At 41.6% G+C, this 25,119-nt stretch overlaps 1 protein-coding gene across 2 annotated transcripts in view; it reads right to left on the bottom strand.

Annotated features, from left to right (window-relative positions):
* The window catches only part of LOC145353233 (uncharacterized), a 28,699-nt gene extending 5,606 nt beyond the window's left edge, over positions 1-23,093 (bottom strand). For both annotated transcript variants that reach the window (XM_080203778.1, XM_080203779.1), the window contains exons 1-4: positions 22,803-23,093; positions 9,046-9,351; positions 5,606-5,881; positions 3,917-4,033 (exon numbers count right to left, since the gene is read on the bottom strand). In XM_080203778.1, coding sequence (XP_080059904.1) covers positions 3,917-4,033; positions 5,606-5,881; positions 9,046-9,351; positions 22,803-22,941 — 838 coding nt within the window. In that variant the 5' untranslated portion in view covers positions 22,942-23,093. The remainder of the gene's footprint in view (positions 1-3,916; positions 4,034-5,605; positions 5,882-9,045; positions 9,352-22,802) is intronic.
* Between the last annotated feature and the right edge of the window lie 2,026 nt (positions 23,094-25,119).

Below are 25,119 nucleotides of genomic sequence, written 5' to 3'. Positions count from 1 at the left end.
AGTGTCACAAATAGGCTTACATCAACACTGCAGCGAAATTACTGAAAATTTCCTACCGGATTGCCACAACAACCCATCAGTACACTTGGGAAGATTTGCTGCCCTTGCCCTGGTCTAGACTGCATGCTACTCTAGATCCACATTAGTATGGCTGGCTCTTAATGGGAATAGTCAAGAAAGCCAAGCAGTTATGAAGAGGATTTCTACGCCACCTTTTCAAATGTAGGAACTGGCAATAAATGCTGAGTTTGCCTGCGACAATCACATGCAATGAATAAATAAGTTAGGAGGTTGCTTTGGTGTGATTGTTGTGTTCATTTCTTTGGAACAACTTTTTTTTTGGTGCATTTGAGGAAATTGTAAATGCCAGAACTTCTTTTCTGTAACATTTGCCAGGAATGCTGCTACTAAAAATTTTTACATTTTTGTTAGAATTGTTCATCACTTTGTTCAACGGTTCTCTAGTACAATCCTTATCGTTATTATTGGAACAGAATTTCACTGAGCAAGGGAATGTATACTGTATTGAACCGAATGTCTCGAAAAGCAAACAACAAGTCAGGATGGCAAGTTAAGTAAACTCATGGGAATGCTATCCATAGATTATATCAATGTAGTTCTGTACCAACAGAAGCCACTTAGGAAGAGGAGTCAGTTCAATTGTATTTCTAGCATCTCCTAGAACTTACTAATTGTAATTAATAAATTGACATTGCTTGTGAGTGTAGAAGGTGGGGGGTGTTGGTGGTGCAATTGCGAGAGGCAAGAAGAGGAATGGGCAGTTGGAAGGGGCTTTAATTTGGGATTGGGGGGAGCAGTCCTGTTCTTCATAGCTTCACAATCTGGCTGACATCTTTAACAAATTTACATTCAAGACTATTTGTTGAGCTGCATGCAGACAAATTTCTCCTGAAGGCAGTTAGGGGGTTGGCTGTTGCTCATCCATCATCATTGATGAGGACCGCGACACAATTAATCATTTTGATGCTGGATGTGGTGTGTCCGAAGAAGATGACTGATCAGGCCAATTCAGGCATGGAATGTCCTGGCACGTATTGGGCAGACTTGTGTAGGCACTGTAGTTGTTACACTGGTGGCTCTGGACTTGCGCAGCTCGCGCTTAATTTGTGCTTCAGCAATACACCTTGCTTCATAAGCTTGACCGCCTTTGTGGATGAGGCAGCGCCAGGTAGGGCAGTTTTGTGCCAACGTTTCCCAGGTGGCTGTATCTATGTCAAGTGACTTCAGGGAGGCCTTGAGTGTCTTTGAAATGTATCTTCTGCCCTCCATGCGAGCATCTTCCAGCAGAGAGTTCCCACAAAAGGAGCTGTTTGGGTATACATTTGTCATCCATATGGCAGACATGACCTGCCCACCGGATCTGAGCTCTCATCAGCAATGTGTGGACTGATGGTAGACCTGCTCTAGAGGGAACTTCAGCGTCTGGAACTTATCTTGCCATCTGATGCATAATATTCTGCAAAGACAAGTCACGTGGAAATGATTGCGCTGCCTTGCATGCTTTCGATACACAGTCCACATTTCACAGGCATACGTGAGGGTAGTGAGTACCGCGGCACTGTAGACCTTCAGTTTTGTTGCTGGGCTGATTCCTCAACATTCCCATTCAGTGGAGCACAGTCTACTGAAAGCAGAACTTGCCTTTGCTATTCTGCAGTTAAACTTCTGTATCAATAGTCACTGCTTGGGAGAGGGTGCTGCCAAGATAAGTGAAGTGAACTGGTCCACTGCCTGTAGTTTCTGCCCTTTGATTGTGATTTTGGGTGCATGAGGAGCAGGCTGGTGCATAACTTTGGTCGTCTTAATGTTTATGGTGAGTTCAAAGTTGTCACAAGCCATGGAAAATTTGTCCATACTGACTTGCATCTCTGGCTCTGAGCCAGAATACAGGGCGCAGTGAGTGGCAAAGAGGAAGTCTCTCAGATCAGTCTCCTTCACTTTGATAATAGCTTGAAGTCTCCTCAGGTTGAAGAGCTTCCTATCCACTCTGTACTTGAGGCTGATTCCAGCAACACTGTCCTGGAAGGCATCATTCAGCATGGCAGTAAACATCATGCTGAACAGTGTGGGTGTGAGCACACAGCTCTGTTTGATGCCGTTGGTGACTGGCAATGCCTCAGAGGATTCTCTGCCATCCAGTACTCTGGCCATCATGGAACTGGCATACCATCTGAATGAATTTGGGAGGGCAGCCGAACTTTGACATGATCCTCCACAGGCCTTGTCAGCTGACAGTATCGAAGACTTTCACGAGGTCAACAAAGGTTGTGTACAGCTCACGATTCTGCTCCTGACACTTCTCCTGAACTTGGCGCACAACAAAAAAAAAATCATGTCAATAGTCCCACGATCTTTGCAGAAGTCACAACAGAAGTGAGGGGATGACACATTTGTGGATAACCAATTCTGCAGAGGGAGGCCTTAAACAGATGTTTTCCCCTTTATTTGTCCAGATAAAGCAATCAATACCTCTCCTTGGGCCTGGATCTCTCTTTTTAGCTAAGGCAATAATAGAAATCTCATCTATCTTCTCAAGTAAGAATCCACTGGATAGATTCCATGGCATTATTCCGAAAGAGACAGAGCAGTTCTTCTAGTACTCTGGCCATCATACATTCCTCAATCACCATTAAACAGACTGATACTTTGTGGCACCTTCCAATGTGCAAATCGATGTCATATTTCCCCTCATTCCAATAATGGCTACACTGCATGAAATAGTTGTGGACGACGCTAAATTTCAGTTGATTCCATAACAACACATTAGTGAAAAGCACCACAATTCTTTCAGAAATCCTTAGCATTTTTGTTCCCCCAACCCCCTCCTACTGTTTCATAGTGACTGGTCCTCGTTTTTCTGGAAAACAATTGTGAAAGACAAAAAGGATCTGCAATCACCACGTGAGGGCTGTAGTACATTCACTTAATGTTGGGCTGTTACCAATAAAAGGTTACAAAACACACACCAGAGAACAGAAAGAATACTTAATCATCATTAACAATAGTGGTAGGGACTATAACTTCTGATGCACTCTTGCTCCCAGGTTCTCTTTTAGTGTTACCCAAGGTAAAAAAATCAAATTTGTAAAAAAAACTGGCACATCCATCAGAAAAGAAGAATTACGCATTATTGTGGTGCAAAGCCATTAAATTACTGATGTTGGGAAGGATGGCAGTGTCAGTTAAAGAACAGATAGACTTTGGTAGTGGATGAAGTGAAGCATGGGTTTTCTGAATGTTACAGAACATCGGTGTTAAGATAAACAAGGTGCACTATGTATACAAGGTATAAACATCTATATTAAAAAGACACGTCCATGCATTTCTCAGCAACTTTTCCACTTTAAATTCCTACGTCCATATTTATAACAGAAACTTGTTGGACTGTGGATTGTAAGAATATCCACCGGCAACATGGACACTGCAGCATGTGACAGTTTTCATTATAAATCTAGTCCGAGTGCAGTCTTCAAGTAAAACGGTTAGAGATTAGAGCTGGACGAGGGCACACAGATCTAACTGTTCCCATTTTAAATATTATTTGTATATTTTCACATCATGCTTTCATGTTATATCATTTATGATTAGATAACAAACGATATCAGTGGAAACAATGTTTCTCTGCAGTGCCCACTCCGGAACTGGAAGATGAAATAAAACAGCACAATTCTGGGAAAGGTGTAATTATAGGGCGATGGAGTTTAAATGGACAGTTTCCTTTATCGATGTGAAGTCAGTAATTTCATTCTAAATTCCTGCGAAGAGTGTGCATAGATGGAACAGTTTTTAAACGTACAAGATAGAGATCAAACAGCACCACTGATAAAACATTAGAGAAAATTAGCTTTGTTATCACTAATTGCAATATGGTTAAGAAGGCAGTGAAGGTTAATACCTTTCTTTTGCTTTCGATGGTTCAAGCAAAATAGAAGGCTAACGACGGCAAGGACAAGGCCAAGGCCAAGGCAAAAGAAAACGCTCAATATAAATGCGTTATGGTTTCGAACATTTTCTGAAAAACGAAACAAAATTTAGATCAGTTTTCAAGAGTCAGATTAAACACAAAGAAATTATTAGCCTGGATCTTCCAATTATAACTGTGGTGAACATTTAGACGACATTTGCCGCTGTTGCACATCGAGATCCAGAAGTAGTCCTGACCTGTACACATGCGTGGTATTTACCTGGGAAGGTTAAACTTCCAATGGTTATTATTTTGCTGCCTGGGCCCTACTGAGGATGTCTCTGACACTGACTCAGCTTGATGCCATAGACTTGTACTTTTTTTAACCCCATCCATCTCCAACTGTTACTCTCAGATGAAGGACATCTGCATACCCAAGTTCAATTGTCCTCTAACCCCACATCCCCGGCCCCTTCACCTGGGCTACTGAGATGGCCTCAACTTCCTGTGAGCTTACACAGGGAGATGAAGTCAGCAGTGAGGGAATGAAGTTTTGAGCAGGGACTAAAGACAATGACTTCACCCTTGCAAATATTTAGAGGAAATTTTTGCTCATCCACTACTATACGTTGGTTAAGCAGTCTGATAATTTAGCAACAGTGGTGGTGGCGGCGGGGGTGGTGTTTGAGAGAGGTGGTGGAAAAGTAAGACCGGGTGTTCAGATCATTCTGCCTTCAGATTATTTTGCTGGGGTGAGCAACATGCAGATCAAAAACAAGAGTCACTACCGATAGATCCTTGTGGATACCAGGAGGTAACCATGCATGAGAGAGAAGGGAAGCTTTCACAAGTGACACCCTGTTTATGATTGCTACCTCTCGTCTTAGCAGTTACTATTTAGAAATTACATGCTATTTCACTTAACACACTTATGCCAGTGTTTTAGTACAAGTTTCTTCATATATTTAGATTACAGCTTAATCTATTAACACAATGTTTTATTCCTTTCTCCCTCCTATATTTATACAGCTTCCCCTTAAAGACCACAATTTGAATGGCCTCAATTATTCCATGTGGTAACAAGTTCCACATTCTCACCACTTTCTGGTAAAGTGGTTTTACTTCTGGTCTCTTGTGTATTAATACATTTCTCTACAATTTATTAAATCGCACATTCTACAGCAGGGGCATAAAATACTTTTCTGTGCACGTTCTGTAGAATACTTATGAGCTCTACACAACAGACGGTACATCCAAATACATTACTGCTGGCAGGACTCTTAAGATCTAACAGAAACCAACAGGCAGTCTTCAATCATCATTTCCCGAAGGTGATAAAATGCTAGTTCTGTGCTGATTTCCAATGAAATGATTCAGCTTTTAGCATGTGAAAGAGAATTAGATGGATGGTAGAATCCAAATGAAAATTATTTCAGTAAGACAGTGACTGCCAGGAATTACATCACATTAGGAAAATAAAAGAGTTTGAAAGAAGTTAATCAACTTCAACGTGGTCCCAGGGAACAGAACCAAGGCTTCTCCTGCTGATGGTTACATGCATAACTTGGTAACAAAATCACTGCCATCATATTAAAACAAAATGAGCTGTTTGCAAAAATATCTGTATTCCCCCAGGGTTTTGGAGCTCTACAAATAAATGTTATATTTGAAAAATCTCACCTGTTGTTTCAGAGCAACTCTTTGCAAGAAAAGGATAACTCTGATTTCTGACTATGTGTTGTTTTACGACACAGATAAATTCTCCAGGAAATTGCCCAAAGTTGTCTATTGTTAAACGGTCACCCTCATTATATAAGCCAGTGGTCTTATTTGAGATAACAGAAGAGTTTTGATACTTCCATTCAATGGTATAGGAATCAGTGCCATTTAGATCACAGCTGAGAAACGCAATGGAGTCATTTACAATGCAGGCAATTTCCGGACGTGCAAGTGGTTCTACAATTTAAAAGAAATGAGAGAAAAAGCATTTGCACTTTTGAGAAAATTAACATTCTTTCAAATCAATGGTAAGTTGTCTTGATAATATTCAAGTATTATACATGCTCCAGGATTTGCATACTTTGTCAGGATAGCATCCAGTGAAAGTTCTCTCCACAGTCATACATTATACCTTGATATCCTGACCTACAGAAAGGATTGAAGGCTACTAATGTATCAATTCCCTTTGTAGAAGTTTCAACTCTTCAGCTTGGTGAGCTGAACATGGTCATGGGCAGCACTGTACTGAAACTTACTAAAGACACAGTGGTAGGAGATTTGTTAGACAACAAAAGGAAAGCTGTAATGATGTCAGAGAAATAGACAACACAAAAATGACATACAGCTCGAGAAGTACGAAAGAAAATGCTCTGGAAGGGGAAAAAAAAACAAATTAGCATGAGCATTGAAAAGGTGCAAAAAAGAGAATAGCAATATTATGTCTACAGATTTGAATTATTGGGGAGTGGACTTTCAAAAGGCCACCTGGTGGCATCTTGCCTGGGCAGGAATTCAAATTCACAATCCTGATGCTTCTGGGACAGTTTGCAATTTTCAAATTATTTGAAGAGGGAGAGGGAAATACAAATTAACAGCCCCCTAAGCTCCTCTAGGAGCCCATTATGGATGCAGTCCATTTGGCACTGCAATTTGAAATGAATTTTTGGGCAAACCCAAAAGGTTTCACCAATGAGCCAAGTAAGTTCCTGTGTCCTGATTCTTCAAGACAGGATTTATTCCCACTTGGAAATTCGTGGACATACTAGTGAGAAGCAACATGGTTTTGTGAAGGGGAGGTCATGTTCCACTAACTTGATCGAGTTTATCGAGGAAGTGACGAAGATGATTGATGAGGGTAGGGCACTGGATGTTGTCTACATGGACTCCAGTAAGGCCTTTGATAAGATTCCTCATGGCAGACTGGTGCAGAAGATGAAGTTGCATGGGATCAGAGGTGAGCTGGCAATGTAGATACAAAACTGACTCAGTCAAAGCCGACAGAGAGTAGCAGTGGAAGGGTGCGGTTTCTGAATGGAGGGCTGTGACAAGTGACGTCCATCAGGGATCAGTGCTGGGACCTTTGCTGTTATATACTATATATAAATTATTTGAGGGAGAACGTACCCGGTTTGATTAGCAAGTTTGCAGATGACACAAAAGTTGGTGAACTTGCAGATAGTGATGAGGACCATCACAGAATACAGCAGGATATAGATCAGTTGGAGATTAAGGCAGAGAGATGGCAGATGGAGTTTAATCTGGATAAATGTGAGGTAATGCATTTTGAAAGGTCTAATTCAGATAAGAAATCTACAATAAATGGCAGAAACCTTATGAATATTGATAGGCAAAGGGATATGTGTACCAATGCAGGTAGAGAAGGTAGTCAAGAAGGCATTCGGCATGCATGCCTTCATTGGCCGGTACACTGAGTTTAAAAATTGGCAAGTCATGTCGAGCTTTGTAGAACCTTAGTTAGGCCACACTTGGAATATAGTGTTCAATTCTAGTTGTCATAATACCAGAAGAACATGGAGGCTTTGGAAAGGATACAGAAAAGATTTATTAGGATGTTGCCTGATATGGACGGCATTAGCTATGAGGAGAGGTTGGAGAAACTTGGTTTGTTCTCACTGGAACAACAGTGATGACGTTCCAGAAGTCTACAAGATTATGAGAGGCATGAAGAGAATGGATAGTCAGAAGCTTTTTCCCTAGGGTGGAAGGGTCAATTACTCAGGGAAACAGGTTTAAGGTGCAAGGGGCAAGGTTTAGAAGAGGTACGCAAATTTTTTTGTTTTTACACAGAGGGTGCTGACTGCCTGGAACTCATTGCCAGGGGAGGTAGTGGAAGCGGACATGGTAGTGACTTTTAAGGGGTGTCCGGACAAATACCTAAATAGGATAGGAATAGTGGGATATGGTCCCCAGAAAGGTAGGGGGTTTTAGTTAAGTCAGGCAGCTTGATTGGTGCAGGGATGGGGTGCCAAAGGGCCTGTTCCTGTGCTGTCATTTTCTTTGTTCTTTACATATTCAAAATGTATTTGGCCAACTAATGCTGGCTCAAGGTCTGCCCCTAACTTTGCCCTCCTTAGCCGTTTTCACATTTGACCTGGCCATCTGATTAGTTGCCTGATCTAATCAGCAAGGTTGCTGCACTCTGATCACAGCTACCACCTGCTGATGCCAGGCAGCAAGCTTTTGCCCCCTAGTGGTGCTTGGCACCACAAATTGGGTTCTATGCTTACCACTTACCCAATAAGACAATCTGCATTTAAAAATAGCATTCCCAGAGTTAAACAACTGAGACATAGGTGTAAGGAGTTGTAAGTCATCCAGGCACTGGGCTCCTGAAAATCCAGCCCCTGGATTTTCGCTGGAACATAGATTTCATGGAGGCCTTTTTGAATGATTCATGTATGTAGTGTTCCGAAAGTGAAAATGCAGGTTCGTAAAACTGTCAGGTCAACAAGTTTTAGTATTTTGTGCTCCTATTTGTAAACAAGAGAAAAGAGCAACAATAAATTGGTACAAGGCAATAGTTAGGTCACAGTTGGCATAGCATGTTTAGTTTGGGGGCCCAACTCTACAAATGACAATAACGTTCTTAAGTCCGTACAAGATAAACTCACCAAGTTGGAGCCATGGATGGAAACTATTATGAAGGTAAAACGCAAGACACTGGGATTTTTTTTTACAAGAACAGAGAAGGATCAGACCAAATTTCATTGAGGTTTTTAGTTTCCTGCAAGACTCTGATTGTGTTAACAGGAATGCAACCTTCTAATTGGGGGCATTGCGTAATGAAAGGCCAACAATTTTCCTGACACCAGAAGAATTCTAGGAACCATGACGACTCTTGGGACAGTTAATATTACTGAAAAGAAGTTTTAAATGAGCCACTTAACTATATTCAAAGAATGAAGACGTATTTACATAGTACAAGAAATTTAAGGGCCTGCATCAGATATTTCCTGGTGTAATAGTGATAGTCACTTACTCAGGTGTCTGAGCATCTTACATTCGGAGCTGTAGCAAGTCTCCCCGTGAGATCTGAACTGGGTGTTTATAGTTCAATTAGATGCAGCAAGAAATAAATCACCATAAAACAGATTACTTACCAAGCACTATTAGGGAGATATTTTGTTTTATAATGACCCCGTCCGTATCTGTGAACTCCAGTATGTAATGGCCTGTATTGTTCATCTGCAATCTCTTTATCAAAACACTATTGTCTTGGAGCTCAATCTTTCCCAAAAATGATTGAAAATAAACTGGCGGATTCTTGTTTTCCTGTTCAAATACCTTGTTGCCATCAAGCTTGCACACCATTTCATTTGTTGTATTAGGTTTTGAGAAAGGTAGGGATACATTATGATGCAATAACCCATAGATGGTTTGAAATTTCAAGGAATTGATCGTAAAAACTGGAGGAAAAGAAAAATGCAGAAGATTAGAGCTTTCTTTAAAACAATAAAACAACTTTCTGAAACCATAAGCTTGATCATGCTAGTTGGCACTTGAAAGCCATTACATAAAGCAGCAAAATTGAAAGTTGTTTTGATTAATGCCAGCAAAGAAATTAACAGATTATTCACAGATAGAAAAAAGACTTACGTTACCATGTCATATTTACATTTAACAAACAAATATTCCAGCTTGTTATTTAGTTCTAAGGTCGACACAGCAGTTGTTCAAACTAGAGCACTGGCTGGAGTTAGGCTGAACTGGTACACCACAAAAAGACTGCATAAGAGTTTGATTCAAATTCATATCTTCTGTAAATGCTAAGCTTGGATCATGCATGTATTTAGGAAGAGAATGGGTATCACAACTTCCCATCTAAAATTACTGCTTTACCTCTGTCTATTCCTATGAGGCAGACAGGACTACCGCTAACATGAAGGCTTTCATTTATATTGTCCCCTCAGTCTAGTGGCACTTCAAAGAAGGAAAACAAACAAAAGTTTGCTCAAAGGAGGAGATATGAGGAGGGGTGGTCAGAAGTTTGGTCAATGAGGATTTTTACCTTGGATGGTTTGTCCTCTATAAATTTGAGTTCATTCAAAACTCTGCTACCCATATCTAAATTGCACTGAGTCTTGTTCACTGATCACCATCGTCCTGATGCAGCAGTGCCTCAATATTAAAAGTTTTATCCTTGTTCAAATCCCTTCATAGCCTTTTGTAACTTCTTCCAACCCTACAACTCTGAGGTCTCTGCACTCCTCCAATTTCTGCTTTTTGCAATTCCTCGATTTTAATTTCTCCACCACTGCTTTCAGCGGCCTCGGCCTTGAGCTAAATTCCCCCCCAAAACATCTCTGCTCATTCACTTGTCTTCCAGTTGTTCCTTAAAACAGCTAAGCCAAGCATTTGGTCAACTGTCCTAATATCACCTAACACCTTGTGTCAAATTTTGTTTATTGCTGCTCGCAAAACTCTGCATTGTTTTGCCATGTTAAAAACGATTGTAGTCAATCTTAAAACATGGTGGCACAGTGTTTGGCACAGCTACCTCAGTGCCAGGGACTCAGTTTGATTCCCTGCTCGGGTTACTGTGTGGAATCTGCACATTCTCCCCGTGTCTGTGTGGGTTTCCTCCCACAGTCCAAAAGACTTGCTGGTTAGGTGCATTGACCATGCTAAATTCTCCTTCAGTGTACCTAAACAGGTGCCAGAATGTGGCGACTGGGATTGTCATAGTAATATTCATTGGAGTATTAATGTCAGCCTACTTGTGAAACCAATAAATAAAACTTAAAACAGAGGTGGGAGGTTGAGGTAAGTTTAGGGAGGGCATTCCATAGGAAAAGACCAAATTGCTTATAGGTAAGGCTGCTGAGGGGGAGGGAGAATGCAGATGATCAGAAGAATGGAGAGTTCAGATTGAAGGGATTTGTAGAGCAGAGAAGTGAAGCCGTAGAGGTATTGAAACACAATAATGAGAATTCTACATTTGTGACATTGAGATCAGGTGCCAAACAGGCCAGTGAAGACTGGCAAACAAATGGAACTTGATGTAGGATAGTCACAATCAGCAGAGATTTCAATGAGCTCAAGTTTGTTTGGAGACCAGCCAGAGAGACTAGTGAAGCAATTATCTGAATAAGACCATCGCTGTAACCCTACTATCACTGAGAAATGTTTTCTTTTGTCAAGTTAGAGGTTTGGCACAAGGACAGTACTTCTTATTGTAGCATTTGATTGCACAAGGTCTCAAATCAGTGAAATTCTCTGATGGCTGTTCCATTATTTCACCCAAGTCAGCAGGATGGGAATGGAGGGATATGGTCCCATGAAGGATAGGGGGTTTTCGTTCAGTCAGGCATGGTTGGTGCAGGCTAGAAGGGCCAAGGGCCTGTTCCTGCGCTGTAATTTTCTTTAGATCCTTCTCTCTCAGCAAAATCATTTACATTCTATTTATATGAACATTCGGTCCTCCGAGCAGCAGTTCTGTGATCTGTTGAGCCCTCTTCTTTTGTTCTGGAATTCTTACTTTCACTGCAAGTTCAGTTCCAAGATGCCATCGATGGGCTTGCACAAACATTTTTTAAAAATTTCATGGAATGAGAGTGTTGCTGGATAGCCAGCATTTATTGCCCATCTCTAGTTGTCCTTGAGAAGGTGGTGGTAAGCTGCTTTTTTGAATTGTTGCAGTTCAAGTGCTGTAGGCATATCCACTGTGCACTGGGGAGGGAGATCCAGGATTTTGACTCAGTGACAATGAAGGAATGACAATATATTTCGAAGTCAGGATGGTGACTGGCTTGAAGGGGAACTTCCAGATGGCAGTGTTTCCATTTAGCTGTGGCCCTTTCCTGAGATGATAGTAGTCGTGCATTTGGAAGATGCTGTCGAACTTTGGCAAGTTCTAGTGCATCCTGTAGACGGCACACACTGCTGCTGTTACTGTGTTGCTGGTGGAGGTGTGAAAACTTCTGGAAGAAATGCTAATAAGACAGGCTGCATGTCCTGGATGGTGTTGATTTTGAGTGATGTTAGAGCTACATTCACCCTGCAAGATGCAGTTTTCCATCACATCACTGAGTTGGGCTGTGTGGATTGTAGACGGTATTTGGGGATTCAGGAAGTTATTTGCCAGAGCATTCCTAGCCTCTGAATGCCCCTTGCATTATACTGGCAGTCCAGCTGAATTCCTGGTCAATGGCAACCCCCAGAATGTTGACAGTAGAGGATTCAATGATGGTAATGCCATTGAATGTCAAGGGACAATAGTTTTTTAATTTGTTCACGGGATTTAGGTGTTGCTGGCTAGGCCAATATATATTGCCCATCCCCAAGAGTATTGGCTGTGGTCTGGAATCACAAATAAGCCAGACTAGGTAAGCATGACAGATTTCCTTCCCTAAAAGACATCAGTTAACCAGATGGATTTTTATTGACAATGGTTTCATGGTCATCATTAAGACTTTTAATTCTAGATTTACTAAATTCAAATTTCACCATCTGCTGTTGTGGGATTTGAACCCTGGTCTCTAAGCATTACGATCAGTCTCTATCAGACTAATCCAACGACAATATCACTATGCCACCACCTCCCCGAGTTAAATTCTTTGTTTGAGATGATTGTTGCCACGCAGTTGTGGCAGAAATGGTATTTGTCATTTGTCAGCTTAAACCTGGATATTGTTCTGGTCTTACTGCATTTGGACATGACCTACTTCATTACAAATGGTGCTGAACATTCTGCAAACACCCCACTTCTGACCTCATCATGGAAGGAAGGTCATTAACAAGCAGCTGAAGACGGTTGGGCCAATTTGCATAGAAGTTATAGTGTTTATGAAAGTCACCATATCCTTTTGGCCCCAGACCTTTCTTGATAGTAGACCAGTAATAGACAAAACTTTCCCTGGAGACACTCAACTCACTGCCTTCAAAAACAAATCTTCCATTACTACAACATATTGCTCAGTCAGTGATGAACTTTGATGTGCAGCAAGCTCTGCAACCATCCCTATAAAGCTCCTTCCAGACTGACCTCAATCCACTTGAACGTGTTATGCAGGATCCGAAAAGGCTCAACGTAGGGTGCACTGCATAGGACAATGCACAACAAAAATGTGAAAATTGCAAACATTGATTACACAGCAGCATGCTGGTGGAGTAGACAATGAGTACTATTAATAGAGTGAAAGCTGGGCTGCTTTTTAAAGTGTTTTATGTTCAGAATGATTGCTTAGAGGAAATGAGAGGATAGTTCCGGGCATTTGGAGTAAAACAATACAATGCCTGTTTGCTGTGCAAGTAGCCCTGCAACAAAATAGCACAATGTAAACTGTACGATCTTCTGGACACTATAAAATAATAAAACCTTGTTCCCCCACCCTCTACCATATAGAGCAACTCGCATTATGTAAAGGGTATCTTCTCTGCTGCTTTGCACAAGACTGCAACGCCAACCAATATTCAAATTAAATTTGTTTAGCTAATTACTGTGAAGAAGTCCTAAAGTTGTGAAAGGCACTATGAAAATGTAGTTTTTTTTTTACACAAAGTTGCATAACAAGCTTGGCAGATATGAAGCTAGATCTTGTGGTTAACATTCCCTGGTAGAATGAAAAAGAATGTGTTTTTGACTATAATAATGCAGAAACAACAGTGTTAGAATAAAACAGAATACCTACAGTGCAGGAGGAGGCCAATCAGCCCATTGATGTTGCACTGACCACAATCCCAACCAGGCCTTAACCCCTTAACACCATGTAGTTATCTTGCTAGTCCCACTGACACTATACGGCAATTTACTATGGTCAATCAACCCAACCCGCACATTTTTGGACTGTGGGAGGAAACTGGAGCAGCCAGAGGAAACCCACACATACAAAAGGAGAACATAAGACTCTGCAGAGTCACCCAAGCTGAAAATCAAACCTGGGTCCCTGATGCTATGAGGCAACAATGCTAACCACTGTGCAGCCCATGTTCAAGTTAGTTAGAACGAAGTACTGGAACAGCTGAAGCTATGAGGACTATACCTTATGTAGAGGGCAGCCATTCAAGGAAGAAAATAAAAGTTTGTGATTCAAAAACAACAATCATATACAGATGGTGGGTACAAAAAATATCATCTCCAACGCCAAGTGCTTTTATTTCATGCATTTATAAAATGGCCGATGGTGAACTTGGAATACCTGAAGAAATCTTTATCCCAGCTTCATTCAACATTAAAAATAAAACTTGAAAATGATCACTTATTCCCCTCTGGCCTTTGTTCTAGACACGCAAAACAAAATCTCACAAATGGCACTGTGAAGAGGATTTTAGATTAACATAAAGTAGAAAAATGACAGGTGGCAGAATCACTTACTAAACCCACAGTCACGTAAAGCAAAAATCCACTGTGGAAAGTGACATGCTGAAAACAACTACTTTGAAAGCCCAACTTCTGCTGATCAAGTTTTGTAACAGATAAGAAAATCCAAAGATAACACTGAAGTTATTATAGAACTATTCTAAATATTAGTGACAACTTGTTGGGAGTTCAATTTGCCCGGACAGTAGAACAGAAGACAACAAGATGTAATAATTTTCAAATTATTTTAGTTTTAAAATGTAATTAATTTTGCACAAATGATAAGCTCTCTGAAATTCCAAGAGCTTGCAGGTCAGCACTAACCAAAAGATTACACCATTCACATATCAGAAGTCTAGTACATTAAAGACAGAAAGGGGTTAGGATACAGAAATAAAGATACAATTGTAAAGTTTAAACTTTATTTATTAGTGTCACAAGTAGGCTTACATTAATATTGCAACGAAGTTACTGTGAAAATCTAGTCGCCACACTCTGGCACTGTTTGGTTACACAGAGAATTTAGCATGGCTAATGCACCTAATCAACACATCTTTAGACTGTGGAGGAAACTGGAGCACCTGGAGGAAAACCACACAGACACGGGGAGAACATGCAGACTCCACACAGACAGTGACCCAAGCTGGGAATCGAACAAAGGTCCCTGGCTCAGTGAAGCAGCAGTGCCACCGTGCTGCAATTGTACATGGCTGTGGTGAAAGTACTACCTGCAGTTTTGATCTCCATATACAAGGAAGGATATAGTTACATTGGAGGCAGTACAGCAAAAGTTCACAAAGTTGGTTCTTGAGATGAAGGACTTGTCCTATGATCAAAGGCTGAATATATCGGGTATATATTCTCTGAAATTTGGAAGAATGAGAAGTGATCTATAATCTGAAGTGGCTTGAAACGGTTGGCCCAATTATTGTTTCCCCTGATTGGGCCCTTATTTTGAGATTTCCCCAATCATTTACAACTGATCGGAGGATAAACCTCTTCACTCAAAGGGTTGTGCATCTTTGGAGTTCTGTCCTAAATGCTCTATTGTTGAATACATTTAAGAGCTGGGACACACAGGTTTTTGGCCTCAATGGAAATCAATGGATATGGGAACGTGGAATTGAAATCCAACATCAACCACGATCATACTGAATGGCCAAGCAGGCTCAACAGGCTCCTCTTTCTTGTGTTCCAGAAAGGCGTTTGTCCGAACTTCTGCACCACGTACAACCCAGGGGACTGGAGATCTGCTTCACAGCTCAAATACATCAGTGTTCCAAGTGTCCCCAGAACACAACACGTAACAAACAGCTTGCACTTTGCCTCCTTTGCATACCGCAGGCTCAGTTATGCATTAAAAAGATGTCTGCCTGTCCTACCTCTTATAAGCAGTGGAAAAATTCCCTTTACTCAAAAGACACTTTTTGTTTTACATGCCACCAAATTAGTTAGTATCTGACTAATAGGCCTGGTACGTCCACATGAGCGACTGCAACTTTGTGGTGTGAAATTTCCCCAAAACTTCCCTTAAAATTTAGTAACACGATGCACATGCATTCAAATAGCAACTATACATCTATATGGTGGGTGCTGGGGAAGTGGAAACAGTCAGAGAATTAGAGTCAATGCTGATCCCCACCAGGTGTACACTAGGCAGCAACAAAAAAAAACCAAGGAACCCTCCAAAACAAATGGCGAGACCAATTGTAACCTAAACTGGTAAAAAAAAAAATTTCCTGATATTAGGATCAATGATCTTCCTGGAATCCACACTTCCAGATTATTCAAGTAAACAGTGTTCACAACATTGACATCTTGGGCGGGATTTTACAGCCTCGCTCATCCCAAAATTGTAAAACCTCAAAGGTAATTGGACTTTTCCATTGTCTGCCTCTTGCCCACTCTAATTTGCATGACGGGCAGGATGGTAAAATTCCAACCCTTATCTCAAAGGTTGTGTGCAGATACATGGATTTGGGCCAGTGTCTGTGGGAGTTTGCGCATCCTCCCTGCAGTTGCGTGGGTTTCCTCCGGGTGCTCCGGTTTCCTCCCACACCCCAAAGATGTGCTTTTAGGCTGACTGGTGTAACAAATTGTCCCTAAACTATTCTCCCCTGAATCTGGTTACAATAGGGGTACCATACGCATACACACGGGTCAAGGTAGGTGTAGGAAAATGCTGTAAGATGGCGGCACGGGCTCGTTGGGCCAAAGGGCCTGTTTCCCGTGCTGGGTTGTTCTTTGTTCTTTAGATATACTGTCTCCATCTGAATGACCACTCACTTATCATTGCAATACTGCTGTACCTCTAAAATATTCATAGATGGCTTTGTCACTACTGAATTCAGCTATTCTAGAGCTCCCTGCCATGGATGACCTATAGTACTGTTAGGAAGAGAGTTCCAGGATTAATGACAATGATTTAGTTCTGAGTCAGAATGGGGTGTGGCTTAAAGGAGAATTTGCAAGTAGTTTTCCCTTGTCATTTTGGGTGATAAAGGTTGCGTGTTTGTTTGGAAGATGTTTTCGAAAGAGCCTTGCCGAGTAGCTGCAGTGTATTTCAGGGATAGTGTATCAATCGGCTACTGTGACGTAGGGAATGCAAGTTTAAGGTGGTGAATGGGATGCCAATCAAGTAGACTGTTTTGTCCTGAATGACTAGGTCCTTAAGTTCTTCTAACCCATTGAATTGATTTGTCACACTTAATGTTATACAATGAACTGTATTGTTCCTAGCACACTATACAGTCAAAATATATTGTACATAAAGGAAAGGAGGGTGTAGAATGTAGTGTTACAGTCATAGCTAGGGTGTAGAGAAAGATCAACTTACTATAAGGTAGGTCAATTCAAAAGTCTGATGGCTTCAGGGGAGAATCGGTTAGGATGTAATCTCAGATATTTGTATCTTTTCCCTCAAAGGAAGAAGGTGGAAGAGAGTACATCCAGGGTACTTTATTATGCCGGCAGCAGAGTCCATGGATGGGAGGGTACTTTGTGTGATGGTCTGGGCTATATTCACAATCCTTTGTAGTTTCTTGCAGTCTTGGTCAGAGAAGAAAAGAAAAGGTGGGAAGGTCAAGGCCTGGGGAAACAGTTGGATTTCAGGAATGCTATTGGACTGATCAAGCAGAGGCCTGGAATAGTATTCTGAATTAAGAGTCGAAATTTCACCTGCAGAATTTAAATGGAATAAAATTGGAATACAATGCTAGTCTCAATAATGGTGACTGTGTAGTTACTGATTGTTGTAAAAACCCATCTGGTTTTCTGATGGTGAGGGAAGGAAATCTGCTGTCCATATCCCGCTTGGCTTATACATGACTCCAGACCTACAGTAGTGTGGTTAACATTTACTGTCCTCAGATATAAATGAGAAGTCGCTCAGATACATCAAGTTTCTGCAGAAAAGCTGAAGAATAAAACTGGACAAACAGCCCAGCTCTCCACCAGAGATGACAAAGGTACATCATGCCCAGTTGTCCCTGTAAAGTTCTCCTCACTAACATATGGGGACTCATGCCAAATTAGCACAGACTAGTCAAGCCACAGTCTGATAGCCATGTTCCCTGAATCATACCTTACAGCCACCCTTCCATCACCATCCCTGGATATAACCCATCCAACTAGTAGGACAGACCAGCCAGAGGTGGCAGCACAATGGTATACAGTCTGAGGGAGTTGGATCCCAAGAAGTCTCATTGCATCAGGTCAAACATGGGTTAGGAAATTTGCTGCTGATTTACTTTCCCTCAGCTCAATCAGTACTCTCCTATGTTGAACACCAACTGGAGGCACAGAATCTATTGTGAGCAGGAGACTTCAACACCCATCACCAAGAGTAATTCAGTAGCACCACTACTACTGACCAAGTCTTTTAGAACATATCAGACTGTCTGGATGGGGGAAGAACCACAGCAAAGAACTACCTGACCTCATGCTTCTCATTTACTCATTGTAGATACATCTGTTCATGACGGTACTGATGCAGTGACGACCTCATAGTCACCGTGGAGATAATGTTCTGCCTTCACACTTAGGACAAACTCCATCGTATTGTGGGGCCTGTGTTAATAGTACAGATTCAGAATTAATCCAGCAGCTCAAAACCGGACATCCACGAGGTGCTGTGGGCCATCAGCAGCAGTATTGTCTTCAACCACAAACAATTTGCCTTACTCTAACATTAACATCAAGCTAAGGGATCAGTCAAGGTTCAGTGAGGAGTGCAAAGAAACAGCATGCCAGGTGTCCAACCAAACCCAATCTGGTGAAGTTACAAAGGACAATATTTGTGCTAAACAGTCGAAGCAGCATGCTGAAGACAGAGCAAAGCAATCAAATGGCCAAAGGACTAAATCAAAGTTCTGCAGTTCCACCATATCCAATCATGAATGGTTGTGGACAATTAACCAACGAGAAGAGGGGGCTTCACAATCATCCCCATCCTCAATGATGGAAGGGCCCAGCACATTAGTGCAGAAGACACAGCTGAACTGTTGGTAACCACCTTTGCCAGTAGAGCCTTTGGATAATCTAACTAGGCATTTAGGCTGAGGCTCCTGACAGTTTCCTTTAAACTATATGAATACGCAATCATGTAACAATCGGGAAAGACTTGCACAGAACAAACAGATCATACATAAGCAATATTTCTTTAAGCTGGCATAGTCACACATCAATCTTAAAAGGACTGCACATTTCAACAGGCTGGCCATGCACAGTAAATAGTAGTTAGAGAGAACACCATTCCCTAACATCATGGATGTCAGACTTCAGCTAATTCGATTCACTTCCAGGTGATGAAGAAACAAATGAGCACACTAGATACAACAAAAATTTTGGATTCCTAGCAACTTCTCAGCTGCGCAAGACCGAGCAACACCGTAGGCAAGCTGCGTCCACACAGCTAAAACACTGGGTTGTAACAAAACGTGGAACATTTCCCAGTCATATTCTATCCACAAAATGTAGGGCAAATCTGATTTGACCAACTGAATATCAATAGGAATTAGGGGTAAACTATCCACATGCTGACGTTATATTTAGCACAAAGGAAGGTGGTTAATGGTATGTTAACTTCACTACTGAGATAAACAGGTGAAGTGTCTATTTAACTAAATATTTAGAGCAGAGTCTTCTGGGCCACCGGGTTGGCATAAAGACATGTGTAAAACTACATTCTGTAAATGAACGGGTTTACATATAGTTTCATACTTCTCCATCTGGCTTAGGGTCTGTTTATCAGTGATTGTTGTGAGGCCAATCATCTCAACCCAGGGCATTGCTGCAAGAATTTCTCAGGGTAGTATACCAGGCCCAACCACCTTTAGCTCTGAATCAATGGCCTTCTCTCAAACACAAGGTCAGAAGTGAGGATGTTCGCTGATGATTGCACTATTCAGAACTCTTCAGATAATGAAGTTGTCTGCCCTGCCTGTAGCAGGTCTTGGACAAAATTCAGGCTTGGAATAATTGCAAGTAATATTCATGCCATCCAAGTGTCAGGCAACGATTATCTCCAACAAGAGAAAAGTCTAACCATCTCCTTTTCATTACCCTCGCTGAATCCTCAACCATCAACATTCTGCAGGCTACCATTGACCAGAAACTCAACAAAATTAGCCAGATAAACACTTTGGCTACAGGAGCAGGTCAGAAGCTGGGAATTCTGCAGTAGGTTAACTCCCCAAAGCCTGTCTATCATCTACAAGGCATAAGTCAGGAGTGTGATTGCTTATTCTCCACTTGCCTGAACGAGAACAGCTCCAGCAACACTCAAGCTCAACGTCATCCAGCACCCCTTAAGCATTCATTCCATCTACTACTGACACACAACGTTGTGTACCATCCACAACTGCACTGCAACTTGCCAAAACTACTTCAACATCATTTCTAAACCCACCTACAACTGAAAACTTAGAAGACCAAGGGCAGCAGTCAGACGGGTCACCACCACTCAGAAGTCCCCTGCAAGTCCTATTGATGTTCCTTCATTGTCTCTGGGCCAAATGCTGGAAGCCCCTCTCTAACAGCACCAGGGTGGATTTACACCACATGGATAGTAGCACTGCAAGGTGGTGACTCACCAACAACTTCTCTTGGGCAATGAGAAATAGTGTCCCCACTCCTAGAACAAACAGAATAAGTGCATAATCCAACCAAACAGTCAAGTCTCTCAAATGATACATTAAACTGAGCTACCCTCTGAGGTGGGCAAAAATAAACAAAAACACATCACCATTTTGAAGGGCAAGGAAGTAATTCAAACGTTCAGGCCAATGTTTATCCCTGAAGGAACATAATTTAATCTTTAACCTACTATTCTGTTTAAAACACGATTGTCTGGACTATCTTCAGGCCACCTCTTTGGTGACTGTTTGCCAAATATCAAACTGAAAAGTACTTTATATGCTATGTTTTTTTCCAACTGAGATTCACTGATGTCCATCATTATTCGGTAGCCCAAAAGTGCAGCACAATGCCAAGGACCCAGGTTTGATTCCGGCCTCGGGTGACTGTCTGCGCAGAATTTGCAAGTTCTCCCCTTCTGCTTGAATATCTTCCGGGTCTCCAGTTCCCTCCCATAGTCCAAAAATGCAAGTTAGATGGATTGGCTATGCTAAGTTGCCCCTTACTGCCCCAAGAGGTGTAGGTTAGAGAGAATTAATGGGGGTAAATTTGTGCAATTATGGGGATAGGGCCTGGGTAAAATGCTCTTGGAGAGTCAGAGAGGACTTGATAGGTCAAACGGTCTCCTTCAGCACTGTCGGGATTCTATGATTCTAAAAAGTGCAGGTTCTGCAACATACAAACATTTTTTTCTTTTAACATTAAATACTAAATCGAATCACCTGCCTGACCTACAGAATACTTCCAGAATTTTCTTTCATTTTGGATCAAATTAAATGACTGTTATTCTCACAAATCCAACACTATCTGTACTCAGTAGGTCTGGCAGCGTCTGTAGAGAAAAGAGAGTCAACGTTTTGAGTTTGTATGACACACCTTTCTCTGAATTTGTAACTGAGTTTTTCCAGATATGCAATATTTTGCTTTTATTACACTTTCTTCACTCATTTGGAGTTTGTGGCACTACACACATCCAAAATTATTTTTTCTTTGCTTATCAGAAGACAAAGATGATAAATGAATGAACAGTATTTGTACTGATATGTTTTTATATATTAAATTTCAGTCTCAGTGCCGGTGGAAAATAAATTAAAACTGGATACTTCCTGGTACATTTGTATATATTCCATTTGCACATTTGAGGTCATTTAATAATTACCAAAATTGTTCCAATCAAAAAAAAGTTGATTTTTTTTCCCTACAGAGGAAAACTAGCTTTGCTTTATCAATAATGATCCTATTATTCTTGTTTTATTTTCAAATTAAGGATGTCAAAAACATTTTCAAATTGTTAATTTTCTTTTCCACAGTTCATAGAATCCCAACAGTGCAGGAGGCCGCCATTTAGCCCATCAAACATGCATTAATTCTCCAACAGAACATTTTACCAAGCCCCACCACCGCCCAACTCTTGTAACTCCATGTATGTAGCCTGCGAAACTCCCTAACCTATATATTTCGGGACACTAAGAGGCAATTCAGCATGGCCAATTCCCCTAACCTACACGTCTTTGGACTGTAGGAGGAAACCAGAGCACCCTGAAGAAACCCACGCAGAGAGGGAGGATGTGCAAACTCCACAGTCACCCGAATTGAATCCAGGTCCCTGGTGATGTGAGATACAGTAAGAAGTTTCACAACACCAGGTTAAAGGCCAACAGGTTTATTTGGTAGCAAAAGCCACTAGCTTTTGGAGTGCTGCTCCTTCGTCAGGTAAGTGCAGCCATGCTAACCACTGGGCTACACTTATGTGCAAAACTGTAACTAAAATTACTGAAGACTGAACAGTCTTTATCTTGCATTAAGTTGATGTTTCTCTACACCCTAGCTTTGACTGCAACACTACATTCTTGTTTCCTTCTCGATGTACACTATGCTTCATCTGTTCAGCGCACAAGAAGCAATACTTTTCACTGTCTACTAATACAGGTGATAACAATAAATCAAATCAAAAGACTTCAGTTATTCGACAAAAGAGATGGTTTTGTGGCTGGAGCAGTAGGCCTCGGCACCCGAGTGAAAACTAACTACAGTGTTAAAACTCGAGCAGAAACAGAGGTCATGGCAAATCACAGAAAGGGTTTTGGAACAGAGGCCCAAAGATCTCAGGCCAATTATTGACAGACTAAAATGTCTATTGAAAGCACTGAGCAAGGAAAAAAAAAGACACGCAGAAAACTTGGTGATGAAGCCATTGGGGGTTTTTAAACCAAGAGCAGCGATGCTTCAGAGAGTAGGATAAACCCCAGGTTCCGGTTCCCCACCCCGGCAGCTTTGCCAACTCCAGCCCAGGGCTTTCCGAGCTTGTGGGATTACTATCAAATAAACTGGTTGGACTTAAACCTGGTGCTGCGAGACTTCTTACTGCGTTTACCCCACTCCAACACCGGCAGCTCTACATCGTGGATGACAGCACCGACTCACCGGAGGAGAAGCAGAGGAGAAGGAGGAAGGGAGCAGCATTGGCACTGACCGACCTCATGATCCACTCTGTCAGCCACAGCTTCAGCCTGAGCCCGCGGTTTTGGAAACAACACCCAGTCCGGGGAAAAATAAAAATCATCAAAGAGAACGCGAAACCTAAGAGCAGTAATTCCGATGTTTTTACATATTAAATAAATAAATAAAAGACAGGGTGTAACCCGCAGTATTAATCACTATGGACTTCTTACACTGATCAGCCCACAACTTGGACACTATCCTTCAACATACATCACCTCGCCCTTCCGCAGAGGATATGAGCTGAGCGCTTGCGTGGTCCGATTAACCAGTCTGCCCGCTCTTCAACAACACCCTGTCTCAGCTACAAATAACCACTGCACTCTGCCGAAAACTTCCATTAAATCATTTGAATAGCAACGTTTTCCTTCGTGCGCACCAGGTTGAGGATAAGTTTATATTTTTAAATAACAAAAATCCAATGGTGTATTTGTCTCGATTGTCTTCTTTTCCAGCCCCTACCCCGCTCATGAGCTGGGGTCCCTTCTTCTGTCTCTTAACTCGCCCCTCTTGGAACCTCACGTTGCTGATTGTGAGCCCGCTGAGGAAATGTATTGGACTGGGTCAGAATTATTGCCAAAGGAATTAGAACTGTGTTACATCAAATACGATGTGGATATGCCGGCGTTGGACTGGGGTAAACACAATAAAAACTCTGACAGCACCAGGTTTTAGTCCAACCGATTTATTTGATAGTATACTCACTCGACTAAAACCTGGTGTGGTCAGACTGTTTACATCAACTATGCAGAAAACATCATTACAACTTTGGAAATGCCAGTATTTAACTACAGGTTCTTTGTAACCCAGTTAACGCTGAATCCATAACTAGCACATTATGATAATGCACACACAATTAATCTGAATGAAGGTCATTGACCTGAAATATTTGTTTCTCCTAGCACAGTTGCTGCCAAATTTGTTTTTTTTCTTAATCCAATTCAATCAAATCAAGTCCAATTCAGTGTCTCAACAAATTGAGACATTCCTGATCCAAGATAACAAGACAGGACTCTCACTTCCTGTCTTGGGCTTGATCTACATGATCCAAGCTGATTGGAGTAGGCATAGCTCCCGCTCCAAGGCTTGATCTCATTTGCATCTTAGCCAAAAGGCCAAGATGTCGCTTTTAAAAATTGTTTCACGTGAAGCTAGAATGTAACCTAATGACTTCAACCAAGTACAGCATGTTGATACTACATTTGATCTTAGCCAAAAGGTCGAGAAGTGATATTTCCATTTCCTGGTTTTAGAAACATAGAAGATAAGAGCAGGTGGAGGCCATTTGGCTCTTCAAACCTGCTCTGCCATTCATTAAGATCATGGCTGATCATTCAACTCAGTGACCTAATCCTGCTATTTCCCCATAACTTTGACCCCATTCACCCCAAGTGCTATATCCAGCCGCCATTCAAATACATTTAATTTTTTGACATCAACTAGTTCCTGTGGGTGAAGAAATGTCTCCACACCTCCATCTTAAATGATCTACCCTAAATCTACAGACTGTGACCCCAGGTTCTAGACTCCCCCACCATCGGGAATACCCATCCCTGCATCTACCCTGCCTAGTCCTGTTTATAATTTTATAAATCTTTATGAGATCCCCTCTCATTTGTCTGAACTCCAGCAAAAACAATGGTAACCTGGTCAATCTCTCCTCATCAGTCCTGCCATCCCCAGAACCAGCCTGGTAAACCTTTGCAGCACTTGCCTGAGAACAAGCACATCCTTCCTTAGAAAAAAAGACCAAAACTGCTCACAATACTCTAGGTGTGGCCTCATGTATTGTAACCCAAATGTACCTAATGCAAAAACTATTGTAATGAAGTGTAAAATTTCCTGAAAGCCTAGTTTAAAACCGGGCTCTAATCCAAAAGTGAGTCATGGTAGTTAACACTACTGTCTCACAGTGCCAAGGAACCAGGTTCGATTCCCATTTTGGGTCATTGTCTGTGTGGAGTCTGCGCGTTCTCCTCGAGTCTGCGAGGATTTCCTCTGGGTGCTACTGTTTCCTCCCACAGTCCAAAAGATGTGTGGGTTAGGTTGATTGCCCATATTAAGTTGCCCCTTAGTATTAGGGGGGTAAATATATGGGATTACAGGGATAGGACTTGTGTGGAATTGTTGTCAATGCAAGCTCTATGGGTCAAAGGGCCTCCTTCTGCACAGTGGATACCATGATTCTGTGAGTCACTGAGGCATCCTTGACCCTCAACTTCCAGCTCGTCAAGTGACAAAT

The sequence above is a fragment of the Carcharhinus amblyrhynchos genome, chromosome 15 (assembly GCF_965287045.1).
Source record: "Carcharhinus amblyrhynchos chromosome 15, sCarAmb.v2.hapA, whole genome shotgun sequence".
NCBI classification, from domain to species: Eukaryota; Metazoa; Chordata; class Chondrichthyes; order Carcharhiniformes; family Carcharhinidae; genus Carcharhinus; species Carcharhinus amblyrhynchos.
Note: the sequence above shows the minus strand (reverse complement) of the source record. Positions and strands in the feature narration are given on the sequence as shown.